The sequence below is a fragment of the Anopheles gambiae genome, chromosome 2 (genome assembly GCF_943734735.2).
Source record: "Anopheles gambiae chromosome 2, idAnoGambNW_F1_1, whole genome shotgun sequence".
Classification (NCBI taxonomy): Eukaryota; Metazoa; Arthropoda; class Insecta; order Diptera; family Culicidae; genus Anopheles; species Anopheles gambiae.
The window spans coordinates 84,355,934-84,367,963 of record NC_064601.1 but is presented as its reverse complement, the minus strand read 5'-3'; the positions used below and the strand labels follow the sequence as shown (position 1 = coordinate 84,367,963).

The 12,030-nt window shown below is 49.4% G+C and overlaps 7 protein-coding genes across 28 annotated transcripts in view; 4 read left to right on the top strand and 3 right to left on the bottom strand.

Moving 5' to 3' along the window:
* The first annotated feature begins 183 nt into the window (after positions 1-183).
* Positions 184-1,182, top strand: LOC1276129 (programmed cell death protein 5). Its single transcript, XM_315439.5, has 2 exons — positions 184-427; positions 631-1,182. The coding sequence occupies exons 1-2, from the start codon at positions 374-376 to the stop codon at positions 964-966; spliced, it is 390 nt and encodes a 129-aa protein (XP_315439.4). The 5' UTR covers positions 184-373; the 3' UTR covers positions 967-1,182.
* On the bottom strand, positions 1,165-6,717 carry LOC1276128 (protein disulfide-isomerase TMX3). 2 transcript variants are annotated; one of them, XM_061650954.1, is made up of 3 exons: positions 6,628-6,717; positions 2,723-2,955; positions 1,165-2,617 (listed from the first exon to the last, which is right to left on the bottom strand). In XM_061650954.1, the coding sequence occupies exons 1-3, from the start codon at positions 6,700-6,702 to the stop codon at positions 1,621-1,623; spliced, it is 1,305 nt and encodes a 434-aa protein (XP_061506938.1). In that variant the 5' UTR covers positions 6,703-6,717; the 3' UTR covers positions 1,165-1,620. The 2 variants fall into 2 exon arrangements, with proteins under 2 accessions (XP_061506938.1, XP_315438.4); XM_315438.5 differs by lacking the exon at positions 6,628-6,717 and adding an exon at positions 3,062-3,321 and having other exon boundaries at positions 2,723-2,975.
* Positions 3,507-4,676, top strand: LOC1276127 (nuclear envelope phosphatase-regulatory subunit 1 homolog). Its single transcript, XM_315436.5, has 4 exons — positions 3,507-3,803; positions 3,878-3,949; positions 4,025-4,159; positions 4,240-4,676. The coding sequence occupies exons 1-4, from the start codon at positions 3,779-3,781 to the stop codon at positions 4,404-4,406; spliced, it is 399 nt and encodes a 132-aa protein (XP_315436.3). The 5' UTR covers positions 3,507-3,778; the 3' UTR covers positions 4,407-4,676.
* Positions 4,553-5,964, bottom strand: LOC1276126 (THO complex subunit 6). The gene is made up of 3 exons (XM_315435.5): positions 5,742-5,964; positions 5,249-5,653; positions 4,553-5,177 (listed from the first exon to the last, which is right to left on the bottom strand). The coding sequence occupies exons 1-3, from the start codon at positions 5,849-5,851 to the stop codon at positions 4,688-4,690; spliced, it is 1,005 nt and encodes a 334-aa protein (XP_315435.5). The 5' UTR covers positions 5,852-5,964; the 3' UTR covers positions 4,553-4,687.
* Positions 5,951-6,759, top strand: LOC1276125 (transcription elongation factor SPT4). Its single transcript, XM_315434.2, has 4 exons — positions 5,951-6,151; positions 6,229-6,335; positions 6,417-6,472; positions 6,536-6,759. The coding sequence occupies exons 1-4, from the start codon at positions 5,951-5,953 to the stop codon at positions 6,652-6,654; spliced, it is 483 nt and encodes a 160-aa protein (XP_315434.2). The 3' UTR covers positions 6,655-6,759.
* A 560-nt stretch (positions 6,760-7,319) lies between these two features.
* Positions 7,320-8,989, bottom strand: LOC1276124 (large ribosomal subunit protein eL28). The gene is made up of 4 exons (XM_315433.5): positions 8,873-8,989; positions 8,442-8,546; positions 7,948-8,073; positions 7,320-7,711 (listed from the first exon to the last, which is right to left on the bottom strand). The coding sequence occupies exons 2-4, from the start codon at positions 8,529-8,531 to the stop codon at positions 7,454-7,456; spliced, it is 474 nt and encodes a 157-aa protein (XP_315433.4). The 5' UTR covers positions 8,532-8,546; positions 8,873-8,989; the 3' UTR covers positions 7,320-7,453.
* Positions 8,990-9,433: 444 nt separating this feature from the next.
* Positions 9,434-12,030, top strand: part of LOC1276123 (actin-binding LIM protein 3) — a 39,092-nt gene continuing 36,495 nt past the window's right edge. For 4 of the 21 annotated variants that reach the window (XM_061650704.1, XM_061650714.1, XM_061650724.1 and 1 more), the window contains exons 1-2: positions 9,507-9,717; positions 10,601-10,916. In XM_061650704.1, the coding sequence (XP_061506688.1) occupies positions 10,913-10,916 (4 nt within the window). In that variant the 5' untranslated portion in view covers positions 9,507-9,717; positions 10,601-10,912. Of the gene's footprint in view, positions 9,718-10,139; positions 10,367-10,600; positions 10,917-12,030 lie in introns of those variants that run through there. The other 17 variants (XM_061650705.1, XM_061650715.1, XM_061650711.1 and 14 more) reach the window with 15 other exon arrangements.

The window sequence follows — 12,030 nt, the reverse complement described above, 5'->3', positions numbered from 1 at the left end:
AACAGTGACTGATGGGGTAAGACATCGACTTTGTTATTTTACTTCCAAAAGCTAGGGAATTATGTATTTAGATAAAATCCAAATGAGCGCATTTTTTGTATAAATTTGTTTGCTATTATATTTTTTCCTATTTTTTATACAACTTGTTCTCTCGCGCTCTCTCCCTCTCTCTCTTCAATTCATGAACGAACTACCCTGTGTTGCCCTCGCCGAACGAATGTCAAACCCGGCGCAGTAGAGAACTCGGGCGGAAAAAAAAAGAAAAAGATTTGTTTGGTGTCCAGCAGCTAACCTCCGTCGTTTTGCATGATCGTGTGATATTGGACCATTTTCCAGGCGGCGAGCAATAGCAAAGATATAACACAGCACAACAATGGATGACCCGGAACTGGAAGCGATCCGCCAGCAGCGGATGCAGCAAATGCAGGTACGCCTACCGAGCTTTCTCCCCCCATACGGCCATGTGTTGTGTGGTCCGAAATGAGTAATCCATCCACAAGTTTTGATACATCTGCGACGTATTGTGGCTATATTTAGTTGTGTTTTAGTAGCCACAATAATGATTGTTGTGAAAGGAAAGCGGTGTGGCACGAAATAATGTAACTCCATGTAACTGGTTCCCATCGACAGGGCGGCAATCCGGACCAGCAGAAGGCGATGCAGGAACAGCGGCAGGCGCAGGAGGAGATGAAGAACGCGATGCTGGTGCAGCTGCTCGATCAGGACGCACGGGCACGGCTGAACACGCTCAAGCTCAGCAAACCGGAGAAGGCCCAGATGGTGGAGGGCATGATCATCCGCATGGCACAGACGCGCCAGATCGGCGACAAGCTGGACGACGCCAGCCTGGTGAAGCTGCTCGAGAGCCTCAACCAGCAGATGCCGCGCAGCAACTCGACCGTCAAATTCGACCGAAGGCGGGCGGCACTGGACTCGGACGATGACGATGACGATTACGGCATTTAAGGTGGAGCTGGATTCTGGTTTCCTTCGTACAGCGCGTCCAAGCCGGCGCACGCTTTGCCTTCTAAACCGCTCTAAACCCGCACGGCACACAGGCGGAAACAGTCAGACCTCACAGATATTATCTATTATCTCCCTTTCTCCCCCCCGGCGTGTCATCAAGCACATCCACACCGAATAAACGCAATAACGGCAATACGCTTTTTGGGTAAAAATTAAGATGATTCTCTTCCGGCTCCATTGCCACTGCCTAAAACTGAGAACATTCTAAACATACATCAGATACATACACACACACACGTACACGCACACATAAACACGTACGAAACCGCCCTCCGGAGCCGTGTGCGCGGCCGGAGTGGTGGAAGGGACAGATAGCTGCCGGGAGTTAAAAATTGTCTAAAATGATCCTAATACATTGTACCTTATGTAAAGTGTGGTAAGTCGTTGGCCTCGGCCTCGGAGCATCTGCCCGCCAAACAAACCCCAACGGGCCTCGCCGGAATGGACACATCGTTACAGTTTGAAGACAAACCAAGTGGTATGACTAGAAGTAGTAGTGTGGAAGTGGGCCTTCCCCCTCGCCGCGTTTCAAACTGTCATGGATTTCAATGAACCAGCCGCACCTACACCACCTGACCGTTGCGCCTGACCGCCTTACTCCTTCTTCTCGTGCCGCTGGTCGGCCCCGTCGTCCTCCTCCTCGGCGTCGAGAATGTCCGCACAGCAGATCGAGTACATGATGAGCGACAGGAAGCCGAGCGGCAGCCCGAACAGCACGGTCGTGAGCACCGGATTGCCGATCCACATTTCGTACAGGGACGTTTTGGCCTCGAACCAGGCACGGTAGATGCGCACCGGCAGCGAGTTGCCACCGAACGTGGGCGCCGTCTGGTTGTGGATGCTGTCGAGGAAGATCTCGATCGCTTCCGGCGTCAGCTGGAGCGGATCGTCCTCAGGGATGTGGTGCTCGTTGGTGGACGCGTTCAGCACCAGCAGATGGGGCGTCGGCAGGCTGTCCATCGCGATCGTGCGGGCCAGCTCGGGCGTACCGACCCAGCCGAACTGGAACCGCCCGTGGTACTTGTGCTTGTTCTTGTGCACGAAGATCTCCACCATGTCGCGGAACTCCTGCTCGTGGGCCGCTATCTCGCTGAGCTTGTTCTCCTCCACCACCGCCAGCACGAGATACTTTTGCGTCTGCACCAGATGGTGAATGTTGCTGCGCGTCACCTTCGGGAAGGTGGCGAACCGCTCCTCGTTCACCCAGCGGAACAGCGTGTCGTTCAGGTGCGCCGGCTCGATCCGCTCGAAGTTGTCGGAGTAGGGGAAGTAGTAGTGGCTGCGCTCCTTGTACACCAGCGCCGCCGGGACCGTGTCCACGTCAAAGTGCCGCTTCGCTATTTCGACCGAGGTGGCGTAGAAGTAACCGTGCGCCTGGTACGACTCGGCCGCACTGTAAAACACGTCCCACAGCAATCCCGACTGCTTGCCGACGTACGTGAAAAAGATCGGGTTGTTCGACTTGAGGATGTCGATACTGTCCGCACGCGTTACCAGCTGCACCGGTGGGCCGGACATGCGGTTCACGAAATGGATCAGCTCCTCCTTCGAACGCTCCCCGTTGTACACATAATCGTACGGTCCTTTAACGCTGCAAAGCAAAGAGGAAAAAGTATGAAAACAACTTCTTTTCACAGCGCATTTGGGTGTGGCTCGCCCATCCGCCGGGGCAGTGCCCGGAACAAACGGTACGTACAAAATAATCGTCGGATAAGCGTTGACCTTAAAGTGCTGCGCCACGGCAGTGAAGCGTGTGCAGTCGACCCGGCCGACCCGGATGTTCGTGTTGTACAGCGCCTGAGCGACGAGCGCCCACACCGGCTCGAGCTTTTTGCAGTGAGCGCACCAGGGCGCATAGAACATCACGAACCATTGGCCCTCGTTCCGGACGTCCAGAAACCGATCGCTTAGCTCGAGCACCCGGGAACTGTGGGCTAGCGTTGTGAAACCTGCGAGGGGTGGACATAATTTAATTAAAATTGCGTCAGTGATCGAAGGAATCGATTTTGTTTTTTTCTCCCCTGTGCATACTCACAGCACAGCGCAATCAGTAGCTTGCACAGCGTGTACATTTTATTAATTTTCTGGTTTGAAAGGTGCACAGCAGCGGCAGTAAGGTTTGTTGAGAAAGTTTTTTTTCCCTCGTTCAATGACCGAACATGGCGAGAATGCAATAAATTAAACGAGGCAGAACTTTGTTGCTGTATCGTAATCGTAGCCCTTGATAACACAAATGCAAAGAGAATTTGATTTTTTTTTTGCTGGTTCTGCTCATTTGACAGTTCTCTGCAGAACGGAGTGTTGACATTTTGCAACTGTCAAAGTGGCTCCACGGCGTGTGATCCACGAGGAAAATTAAACAAAAATCAATAGAAATTGCTCTCGGAAAGCTGAGGCACATTTCAAAAGGGAGATTAATTTAAAATAATAAAAAAAAACTCAGTTTCATTAGCACAATTCGCTCGTCACTCTTCATATTTTGGATTGCTGGGTCAGCAGAAAAAGGCCGAAAAGCTTCTCGCTGTCAAAGTGTATTTATTTTTTTCTTCTTCTTCCTGCCTTCGCGCATATATTCCGCGTCAAACATCAACACTGCGGCCCCGCAGAAAACTGTTCGAGAAAAAGGTGAATCCTTCGCGCACCAAATATGCCCACTGCTTAGTCAGCATTCCAGCCCGGGCAGAGTAAGTGTATTTATCCGAAAAGGTGTTCCTAATCCTAATTCACAATTGGTCGTCGCAATCGCTCCAAAATGTCCCCGTCGGAAACGTGTGAGGGTGAGTGCGAGTTGTGGGTGTCGGTGCTGCTTTGATTCTACTTTGCTTAGACTCTGTTTTCGAACATTTTGCAGACCTGAAAGCATTTGAACGACGGCTGACGGAAGTGATTGCCTGTCTGCAGCCGCCGACTCTACGATGGAGGCGTAAGTGGCTGCTTACCGTGGGAACCGGAACGACTGATCTAACACACTACGATTTGTTCGCTCTTCTCGTTCCAGTGCTGCTCGGTGTCACCGCGTTAGTGACCTGCGTCAGTGCATTTTACTGGCTAACGGACCCGCGGACCTCCGTCGTGCCGCTGATGGATTCGCTGCTGAACCATGGCATTTTTACCATCTCAACCCTCTTCCTGTGTAAATTGGTGTTGCTTTTTGCGGCCGGAGTCGCTACAAACTCAATGAAACGTCCTCAAACATTCCCCTTTCTTTTGCAGTGGTTCTGTTCATGTTCGGCATCCACAAGCTGGTGATTGCGCCGCAAATCATCACATCACGCACGAGGAACGTACTGGCCGAGTTTAACATGTCCTGCGACGAAACGGGCAAGCTGATCGTGCGTCCCAGACCGACGAACAACTCTCGCTACATGGATATGAGTTAAGATGGCGAAATTCGTGCCCCGTACGTAAAGCACACCATTATTACCTGCTTGCCACGCGTCGCTGTAAATAGAGGATAAAACTACCCATCTTCATCCACCCCCTACTCCGTTCCCTTCTCGCTGAATCAAACCCGAAAACGCTAGTATTGGTATTGGGGTGCGCGGACACCCTCCCGATCGAGTTTATTTAGTTTTGCTCCATATGCTTGTGTTTTGTACATTTTGCGTCAGTTTCAGGAATAAAAGGATTGATGCTAAACCACAACAAAAGCGCTGGCCCCTTACCGTTTCGCGTACGTGTTGAGAATGATATCACGGTAGGAAAAGTTGGTGCACACATCGATCTGTGCGGAGGCGCCGGCAATCGACAAGAATCGGTACGGTTCCGTCTGCAGCGCTACACTGTAGACGGACGAGCCGGAGGTGGGTATTTCGGCCGTCACATCACCGTTAAAGTTGTACTGGTAGAACTTCCGGCAGTCGCCACCGGCGTAGATAAGATCGTCCACGAACCCGGACACGTGCACGCGGTCGGGGAAATCGAAATCGGCCGTACAGTCGAGCGACCGCAGATGCCAGAGGGAGAATCGTGGACCACCGCCACATACCAGCCAATCCTCGGTCATGGCTACCGTGCCCTGCCAACGGCCAAACTCGGACCGCTGTAGGGCTGGCTTAGTGTAGGGTTCAATCTTGGCGTACGACGTCTTCTGCCGGCTGTCCCACAGCAGCACGGACCCATCCTCGGAAGCAGTTGCCAGCTTGCCCACACTAAAAACGGAGAATTGGAGTATTCAGAATCGATCCCGTTTGATGCACTTCATTTGTTCCCCTTGGCTTACCATCCACTGACGCAGTGAATGTAGTCCGTGTGGCCATGGAACTCTCGGCAAACTTTCCCATCCTCCAGGGACACTCCGTACAGCACATTATCACCACACCCGGCGTACAGCATGTCGTCCTTTGCGTTCAGCCACATGTAGTTGACTTCGCTCATGTCCGCGCTCTCGGGCGGGGCTGGCAGCTTTACCGTCCAAGCCTTCTTGCCAATCGTGCCGGCTTTGCTCGACCACTGGAAGCCGCATATCTCCCCGTTCAATCCCACGATCAGGAAGTCCTTGTGAAACGACAGGCTGTAGATGGGACAGCGGTCCGTAACCGAGAGCGTCTGCAGGGGAACGGTGGGCAGTTGGTCCAGCTCCAGCGGGGGCGAATCCGCCGCATTGCAGGACGTTATCCGTTCCACACTGAAATGCGAAAGCGTCCGCCAAACGGGAGTGAGATGGTTGTGTGGTGCAGCAACGACGCGGCAGCAAACGCAACCGCAGCCCTTACCTGAACAAAAATATTTCCCCGAAATTGCTGCCACAAAACAGGAACCGGCCATCGGTCGACAGTGTTTGCGAGTGTATCGTCGTGTAGTAGCAGCGACTGATGTCGATCATGGTTGGATGCTGCGAGTTTGCGGAGCGTTGTTTATTTTCTGATTCTGCCCGGCGTCCGGGGAACAAGCTTGCTGCGTTGACAGCTCAAGCCCACAGCGAATGTGTCAACGGGCCGAACGTCAACGGCGCAAACGTCAACATAAACAATTGTTTCGCGAGCAAAACGGGCCGACGCGGAGGTGCATCAATACTGGATTTTCTTCGAGTTTTATAGCTTCTCCGGCGCAAATAATGGCTTTCGAAGCAATTCCAAAAGATCTGCGCGCTTTGCGAGCATGTCTGGTGTGTTCCATGATCAAGGTAAGTGCGGAAGTGCAGCATATTCCCACCAGACAAGCCGCATTCCTTACTTGCTCTTCCAACTCTGCTCGTTCCAGTCATTCGATCAGTTCGAAACGGACGGCTGTGATAACTGCGAGGACTTTCTGCGGATGAAAAACAACCGTGAACAGGTGTACGACTGCACCAGCAACAATTTCGATGGGTAAGGAAGAACTACACAGTCCCTTTTGGTACTGTAATTCACTTTGTTTTGCTTTTCCTTCTCCGACTCGTTTTGGTGCAGAATGATCGCGGTGATGAGCCCGGATGATAGCTGGGTTTGCAAATGGCAAAGAATAAGTATGTATCCGGGTGTGAGAGACGAGGAATAAGGTGGACTAATTACATTGGAATTAATTGTAGGTCGCTTCACAAAAGGCATCTACGCGATATCCGTCTCGGGACGACTACCCAACAGCATCATCAGGGAGATGAAAAATCGTGGCATACCGTATCGTCCCCGTGACACGAGCCAACGATAGGATTAAATCGTCGCTTATATATTTTACAAACAAAGAAGACGGAATCATTAATATAAGAACCAATAAGCTATAAATAAAATACGATTTGACGCTAATTCTAAAATATCCGCAACCTACAGCCACAATGGAGGGGTCTGTTTAATCATTTTCTTATAAGGGGACTGTAGAATTTCAAAATGTGATCCAGTGGCAGCGGAGCATTGAACAACTTCGCTAACAAAGTGGTTATGTAGGGCACCAAGAAGAGGAACTCACTTCTCGCTCACAAGAGAACTTGCTACAGAATCCTTTATACATTCTCCCCGCTTAAGGTCTTCTTTTTTCTTAATTTGCCACTGTTCTGTGATAAACAAGCTTAGCTGTATTAAGAGCTAAGTTTTTCAGGGTAGGGTCGTTATATTGGTTTATGTATCGAACCAAATTGATAAATTCAACATGTACGTATGATGGAAATGTAGAAAGGTTTCAAGAAGGGAGAAGACCTGCCATGCTAATAGCAAAAAGACGCATGCGACCGCGAGGTTAACCACATTTCGACGAGAATGGTAGCGTTTCAAAAACATCTAACCCCGCGTGCTTTGAACCCATCGAATGTTTTTAAACGCGATCTGTTTCTATCTTAGCATATTTCTCACACATCTCAACTCTAACAAAAGCACGAAAAGTTGCCAAAATAGGATTCAAGTTTTTATTATTTTATATCCTTTTCCCGCTTCGAATACCTTCCCATCCACGTGCAGGTTTTCTCTTACCCTCTCAGAGAGCAAGAATCAACCTCCTTCCCCTCTCAAAAAGACGCTTACTCGGCCTTCTTGGGAGCGGCAGCCGCGGCAGTACCGGCGGCAGCGGCGGTGGCTGCTGCCGGCGCAGCTCCAGCCTTACCCTTTCGGGTCTTGGTGGGGCGCTGCGAGCGAAGGATGGCGCTGGCACGGCGAAGGGCGGCTCCGCGCAGATCCGCACGGTACCGGTTGGCCTTCATCATGTTGGCAATCTTCTTCAGCGTACGACGCGGTCCCTCCTTGAGCGTGACCTTGACTGGCGCCTTGGCTGGCTTGTTCTGTTAAAAGGGCGAGCAAGAAAATAGAGTTTCCGTTAGTTATTTGTTGAACTATTTGTCCTAGGATGGGTTGATTATGGAAAGCAAGTTCATTAGGAATGTTATTTTATCAGTTTTGGGTAGTGGACGTAGTCGTCATGTTCTTCGGCCGACACTGTTCCTCATGTAAAACAACAATTCCCATGAACCATACAAAACATGTGCTTCTTCCTGGCTTGACACGATTGCTAACTTACCAAGACCTTCTTGCGGTTGTACACAAAGTTGACGCCCTTCTTCTCAGCCGGCGTAATCGTGATGGTCTTGTGGTGGACCAGCCCACTGTAACGGAACGAGCTCAAGTTGGTCAGGTTTCCGGGCTCCTACAAAGAAGTTGGGTGGTTCTGGTGAGAATGAGAATCTATATTAACATCTTATTAACCTCGTGTATCCGTTTCTAAGTGGAAACATTCTCCACGCGCAATGTGCTCCGCGTGTCCGCTATCAACCACCAACTCCGCAACCGTTGGAGAGGTTGGAACGTGGAAGTCTCTCAACAGAACATCAGAAGTAGCAAATAAAAATTCGCATCACAATTGTTCAGCGATCTTGGTGGAAAATGTTCATCATGTTTGGAGGACAACCACGCGGAGCAGCAGCACAATGCCGATATGGGAGCTACTTGGTTCCCTTCTTTCCGCGTGTAGATGTTTCCGCTTAAAATATGTACAGCCAGTCCGAGACCACTTACCGTGCTGAACGGCTTCCGGATGTCCCTCCGCTTCAGCAGGAACGCGTTGTGATCGCGCACGATCAACCAGTTCAGATGGGACGATGCCATGATTATTTCAAGCTTCTGCAAAATTCAACCAACAAAAGAACAGCACATTAGTTCATTTCATATCACAAACTGCACCACGCGTGTGTCGCCGCTGTTTCTACAACTCAACGCCTTCATCAAAGATGGCGCATGAAGCGGCTCCACGTGTAGCGCGTACAAGTAAAACGCTAATAATTTATCAGCGAAAATCACTCAAGTTCCAAGCGCGTACAGTTATCTGCTTCAAAGTTGTGTTTCGGTCTTAACCATCAGCTTCCACTTGCGGTGTGTAAGGACTTGGCCAAGAGTGATTTCGTTGCCATTTTACTAGTTTGCACCACGAGCGGACGAGAGAAACTCACCTCTTGTGTCGGCTGACAAGATCGGAAAGACCTGCTGTGGACTTCGATTCCAGTTCCAAGACGCGAAAAGACAGCAAAGCCTTGACGTTTAAGCGGAAGCGGCGTTTTAGCACGAATCAAGCAAACTCACGCATGTGAACAATTTTCAAGCAAATATGAGATGTACTAAAAAGGTTGAGAATTGTTTCGCATTTGGTTCATCACTTTTGCAGGTAAATTTATGGATTAAAATTGTTTTATAATTATAAAAATGATTAATAACGAGTTTTGAAACGTTCTGAATCAAAAATATTCCATAACTAAGTTTTTAAACTAAAAATGTCAGCCATTGAACACATGTTGTTCTAAATTGAGAAAAATCGATGTTCGTCTTGTTTGCGAATGTCATCAGATTGGTAGGCTACAGACAGTCCTATAGATTTGCGTTAATACAATTATAATTTTTGCGCTAAAATAACACACATACATCATTAATCTTCAGTTGATAAGGCTTGTCTCAGCACTTGCTTTAAAATCGTACAAATAACTTTCACTTTCAGTGCTATTGTTCGGACAAAAATGGCTATTTACACTTTTCTCCCGCTCTCCACCCCAAAATCCCCATAGTGTATCGTCAGCCAAGTGCTGCTGGCAGTTCGGTGCGGCCCGTCGGAGTCAACAGAAGTGTTTTGCCTGTGGTACGTAGCAGGCGGCAATACGGCAAGTGGTGAGCGCTGCCAGTAAAGTTGAAGCGAAAAAAAACGTCTTCTCGGTGTCGGTCTTTAGTGTGCTCTTTTCGTTGGGGTAATTGTGACGAATTCTAGCCACGATAGCAGCCACTCCGTGCTTGTCGTGTGTATTTATCGGTAATTGTGAATAACCGTGCTCGCTGCTGTGGGTGGCGGTAGTTCATTCATCCAACACGCGCGTTGGGCAGTGTCAGGGAGGCTCTCGCTACACTGGAACGGTGGCTTAATTTTCCGTGAAATCCGTTAAACAGCAAAAAACAATACTCCCCAAGCGGGCGTGCGTGTGTTTGCGGTACTGTCGAACCTTCCGAAATTGGCGTCAACTGTTTCGCGATTTAAATTCCATTTCATCAAGCAAACGTTCCTTTTTGGCCAGCGAGTAAAACAAGCCTTTTGCACCACAACGGGATAGGGAGAAGAAAATTTGCCAGCTTTTCCCACTTTTCCTACAAGCAAACGGGTGCGCTCGTGTGTGTCTGTGTGTGTAGAGGGTTCCTCGTTGATGCGGTGCTGCGGCAATTGCGTAAAGAAGTGTACGTGCGTGTGTGTGTACGGGATGCGCCGACAATTGGTGTGCGCAAAGTAGAAAGAGATAGAGAGAGAAAGTGAGAAAGAGAGAGGTTGCCCGCAAAAGATGTTCCTCACTTGGTGTGTGCCTTTTTTCGCGTGCCCGCTGAATTGAAAGGAAACCCTCTCCCCTCGGCGCATCGGGAAGCGTGATCGAAAGAACGGGGGCAAGAAAACGCCGTGTTGCCGAAAAGTAAAAGTACGCACACAAGTGCTTTCCGGGTTTTTTTATTTTCTTTCAAAGGCACACCAATTGCAAGTGCGTCTCGGCGCTGTAAAAGTCATCCTTCTTCCTCTCAAAACGCTGCGTTTCTTTTGCTGAGCGGAAGTGTTTTGCTTTTCATCGCGTGTAGGAAAAGCGAGTAGTGTGTGTGTGTGAGTGAGATTCTGTGCAAAGAGTAAAATCGTTTCTTCCTTCCTCCCCTTTCATTAGGCAGGCATCGAAAAGGTTCAAAGTCGAAATTGTTGGTCGAAAAACCACCAGAGAACGAAGTGGAAGAGTGAAAACAAAAAAAACGAGGTGTTAATCGAAGCAACCGCACGGGGCAGTAAAGAACCTCCCGTTTCCCGGCTCGTTTCGGCAAAGGGTGCACAGTGAGGGTAAAAGCTACCCCTATACACCCATCCACGAAAAGCGGTGAAAACGGTACAACAACAACAACAACAACAGCGGCAGCAACTCCGGAAAGTCTAGAGCAGCAGCAGCAGCAGCAAAAAGGGAATAGAAGAAAATACGAACCGAAAAATGGGTAAGTGTCTTTATCTGTGTTTGTGTGTCTCTGTGTAAGCTGCTGGGGGTGGGGATTATTGCTGGATTTTTGGGTGGGGGTGAACATCAGAGAAAGAAAAGCGAGGAAAATGCTGCGCCCGCGACTGTCAAACCGAAAGGGGCGTTGTGTGTGTGGGTGTGTGTTGTACAGTGCTGGCTAAGAAAAGCGACAAGGGATCGTGGTGTGGCGGAGGAAAATGTCACCGACGGGGGCATATCGGGAAAACGGTCATTCGAAGGATACCGAAACCTTTGCACACCGAATCGATGCAGTGCGGGGAAATGAAATGGCATGAAAAACACACGCACACACCAACACCATGACGCCGAGGCGCGATGGTTTCTTCAACATGGATAGCGTTCGACGATATGGGTGTGTGTGTGTGTGTTTGTGTGGAGGTGAAAATCATCGTGCAGGGAAAATGCGTGAAAATGTTCATACCATGAAGGATGTCTTTCAATCGAGCGGCATGGAGCAAAACATTCATCCATTTTGGAATTGTCCATGGAAAATGGTTCTTTATGGATAAGAAATGTATTCAATTGTGTTTTTTTTATGTTTTAGATATCATTTTCCACATCCCGTTGGGACATCGAACCCTTTTTAAAATGCCAAAGGAAAAGGTCAAAAGATAGGTCTCTGCTTGGAATGCTTCTCCTCAAATGAGAAAACGGCGTAGAACGGAAAGACCATTCGGGGTGAAAACACATCCCCGTGGAAAATTGTTCACACACACACACACACACACACACACCAGCAAAACCCCTATAAGGAGAGGGAACACTTGCCTGCTACCGTGCACGTGCCGTACAGCGCAAAAGGACGACTTCAAAAATGCAAAAAAATTACACAAGAAAAGGGGAGGTGGTGAAAAATGCTGCGGACGAAATTATTTACCAATCTCCCGCAGGCGGATACAGCACCAGTCTGTGAAGTTGCACCGGCCGCCACGAGCGTTGCATCTTTTGCCGCTCGTGCGAGAGTGTCTTCCGAAATTCCGATCGCTTCTCCGGTGCGCACGGTGCAAGGCATCATCGCCCCAGAGAAGAACGCACCCTAAAAAAAGGGCGAAATAATATCCTCCTCCCTTCCC

Coding starts and splice junctions, on each gene's coding strand:
- LOC1276128 (XM_061650954.1), bottom strand. CDS start 6,702: ATGATTCCGTCTTCTTTGTTTGTAAAATATATAAGCGACGATTTAATC. Junction 2,956..6,627: donor TGGCTCGTGTCACGGGGACG/ATACGGTATGCC, acceptor ACGCTAGCCCAC/AGTTCCCGGGTGCTCGAGCT. Junction 2,618..2,722: donor GCTTATCCGACGATTATTTT/GTACGTACCGTT, acceptor TTTGCTTTGCAG/CGTTAAAGGACCGTACGATT.
- LOC1276127 (XM_315436.5), top strand. CDS start 3,779: ATGTCCCCGTCGGAAACGTGTGAGG. Junction 3,804..3,877: donor CCCGTCGGAAACGTGTGAGG/GTGAGTGCGAGT, acceptor AACATTTTGCAG/ACCTGAAAGCATTTGAACGA. Junction 3,950..4,024: donor GCCGACTCTACGATGGAGGC/GTAAGTGGCTGC, acceptor TTCTCGTTCCAG/TGCTGCTCGGTGTCACCGCG.
- LOC1276125 (XM_315434.2), top strand. CDS start 5,951: ATGTGTCAACGGGCCGAACGTCAACGGCGCAAACGTCAACATAAACAA. Junction 6,152..6,228: donor TGGTGTGTTCCATGATCAAG/GTAAGTGCGGAA, acceptor TGCTCGTTCCAG/TCATTCGATCAGTTCGAAAC. Junction 6,336..6,416: donor ACCAGCAACAATTTCGATGG/GTAAGGAAGAAC, acceptor GTTTTGGTGCAG/AATGATCGCGGTGATGAGCC.
- LOC1276129 (XM_315439.5), top strand. CDS start 374: ATGGATGACCCGGAACTGGAAGCGATCCGCCAGCAGCGGATGCAGCAA. Junction 428..630: donor AGCGGATGCAGCAAATGCAG/GTACGCCTACCG, acceptor TCCCATCGACAG/GGCGGCAATCCGGACCAGCA.
- LOC1276126 (XM_315435.5), bottom strand. CDS start 5,851: ATGATCGACATCAGTCGCTGCTACTACACGACGATACACTCGCAAACA. Junction 5,654..5,741: donor GGGGAAATATTTTTGTTCAG/GTAAGGGCTGCG, acceptor TTCGCATTTCAG/TGTGGAACGGATAACGTCCT. Junction 5,178..5,248: donor ATTCACTGCGTCAGTGGATG/GTAAGCCAAGGG, acceptor CTCCGTTTTTAG/TGTGGGCAAGCTGGCAACTG.
- LOC1276124 (XM_315433.5), bottom strand. CDS start 8,531: ATGGCATCGTCCCATCTGAACTGGTTGATCGTGCGCGATCACAACGCG. Junction 8,074..8,441: donor TCCGGAAGCCGTTCAGCACG/GTAAGTGGTCTC, acceptor ACTTCTTTGTAG/GAGCCCGGAAACCTGACCAA. Junction 7,712..7,947: donor ACAACCGCAAGAAGGTCTTG/GTAAGTTAGCAA, acceptor CCCTTTTAACAG/AACAAGCCAGCCAAGGCGCC.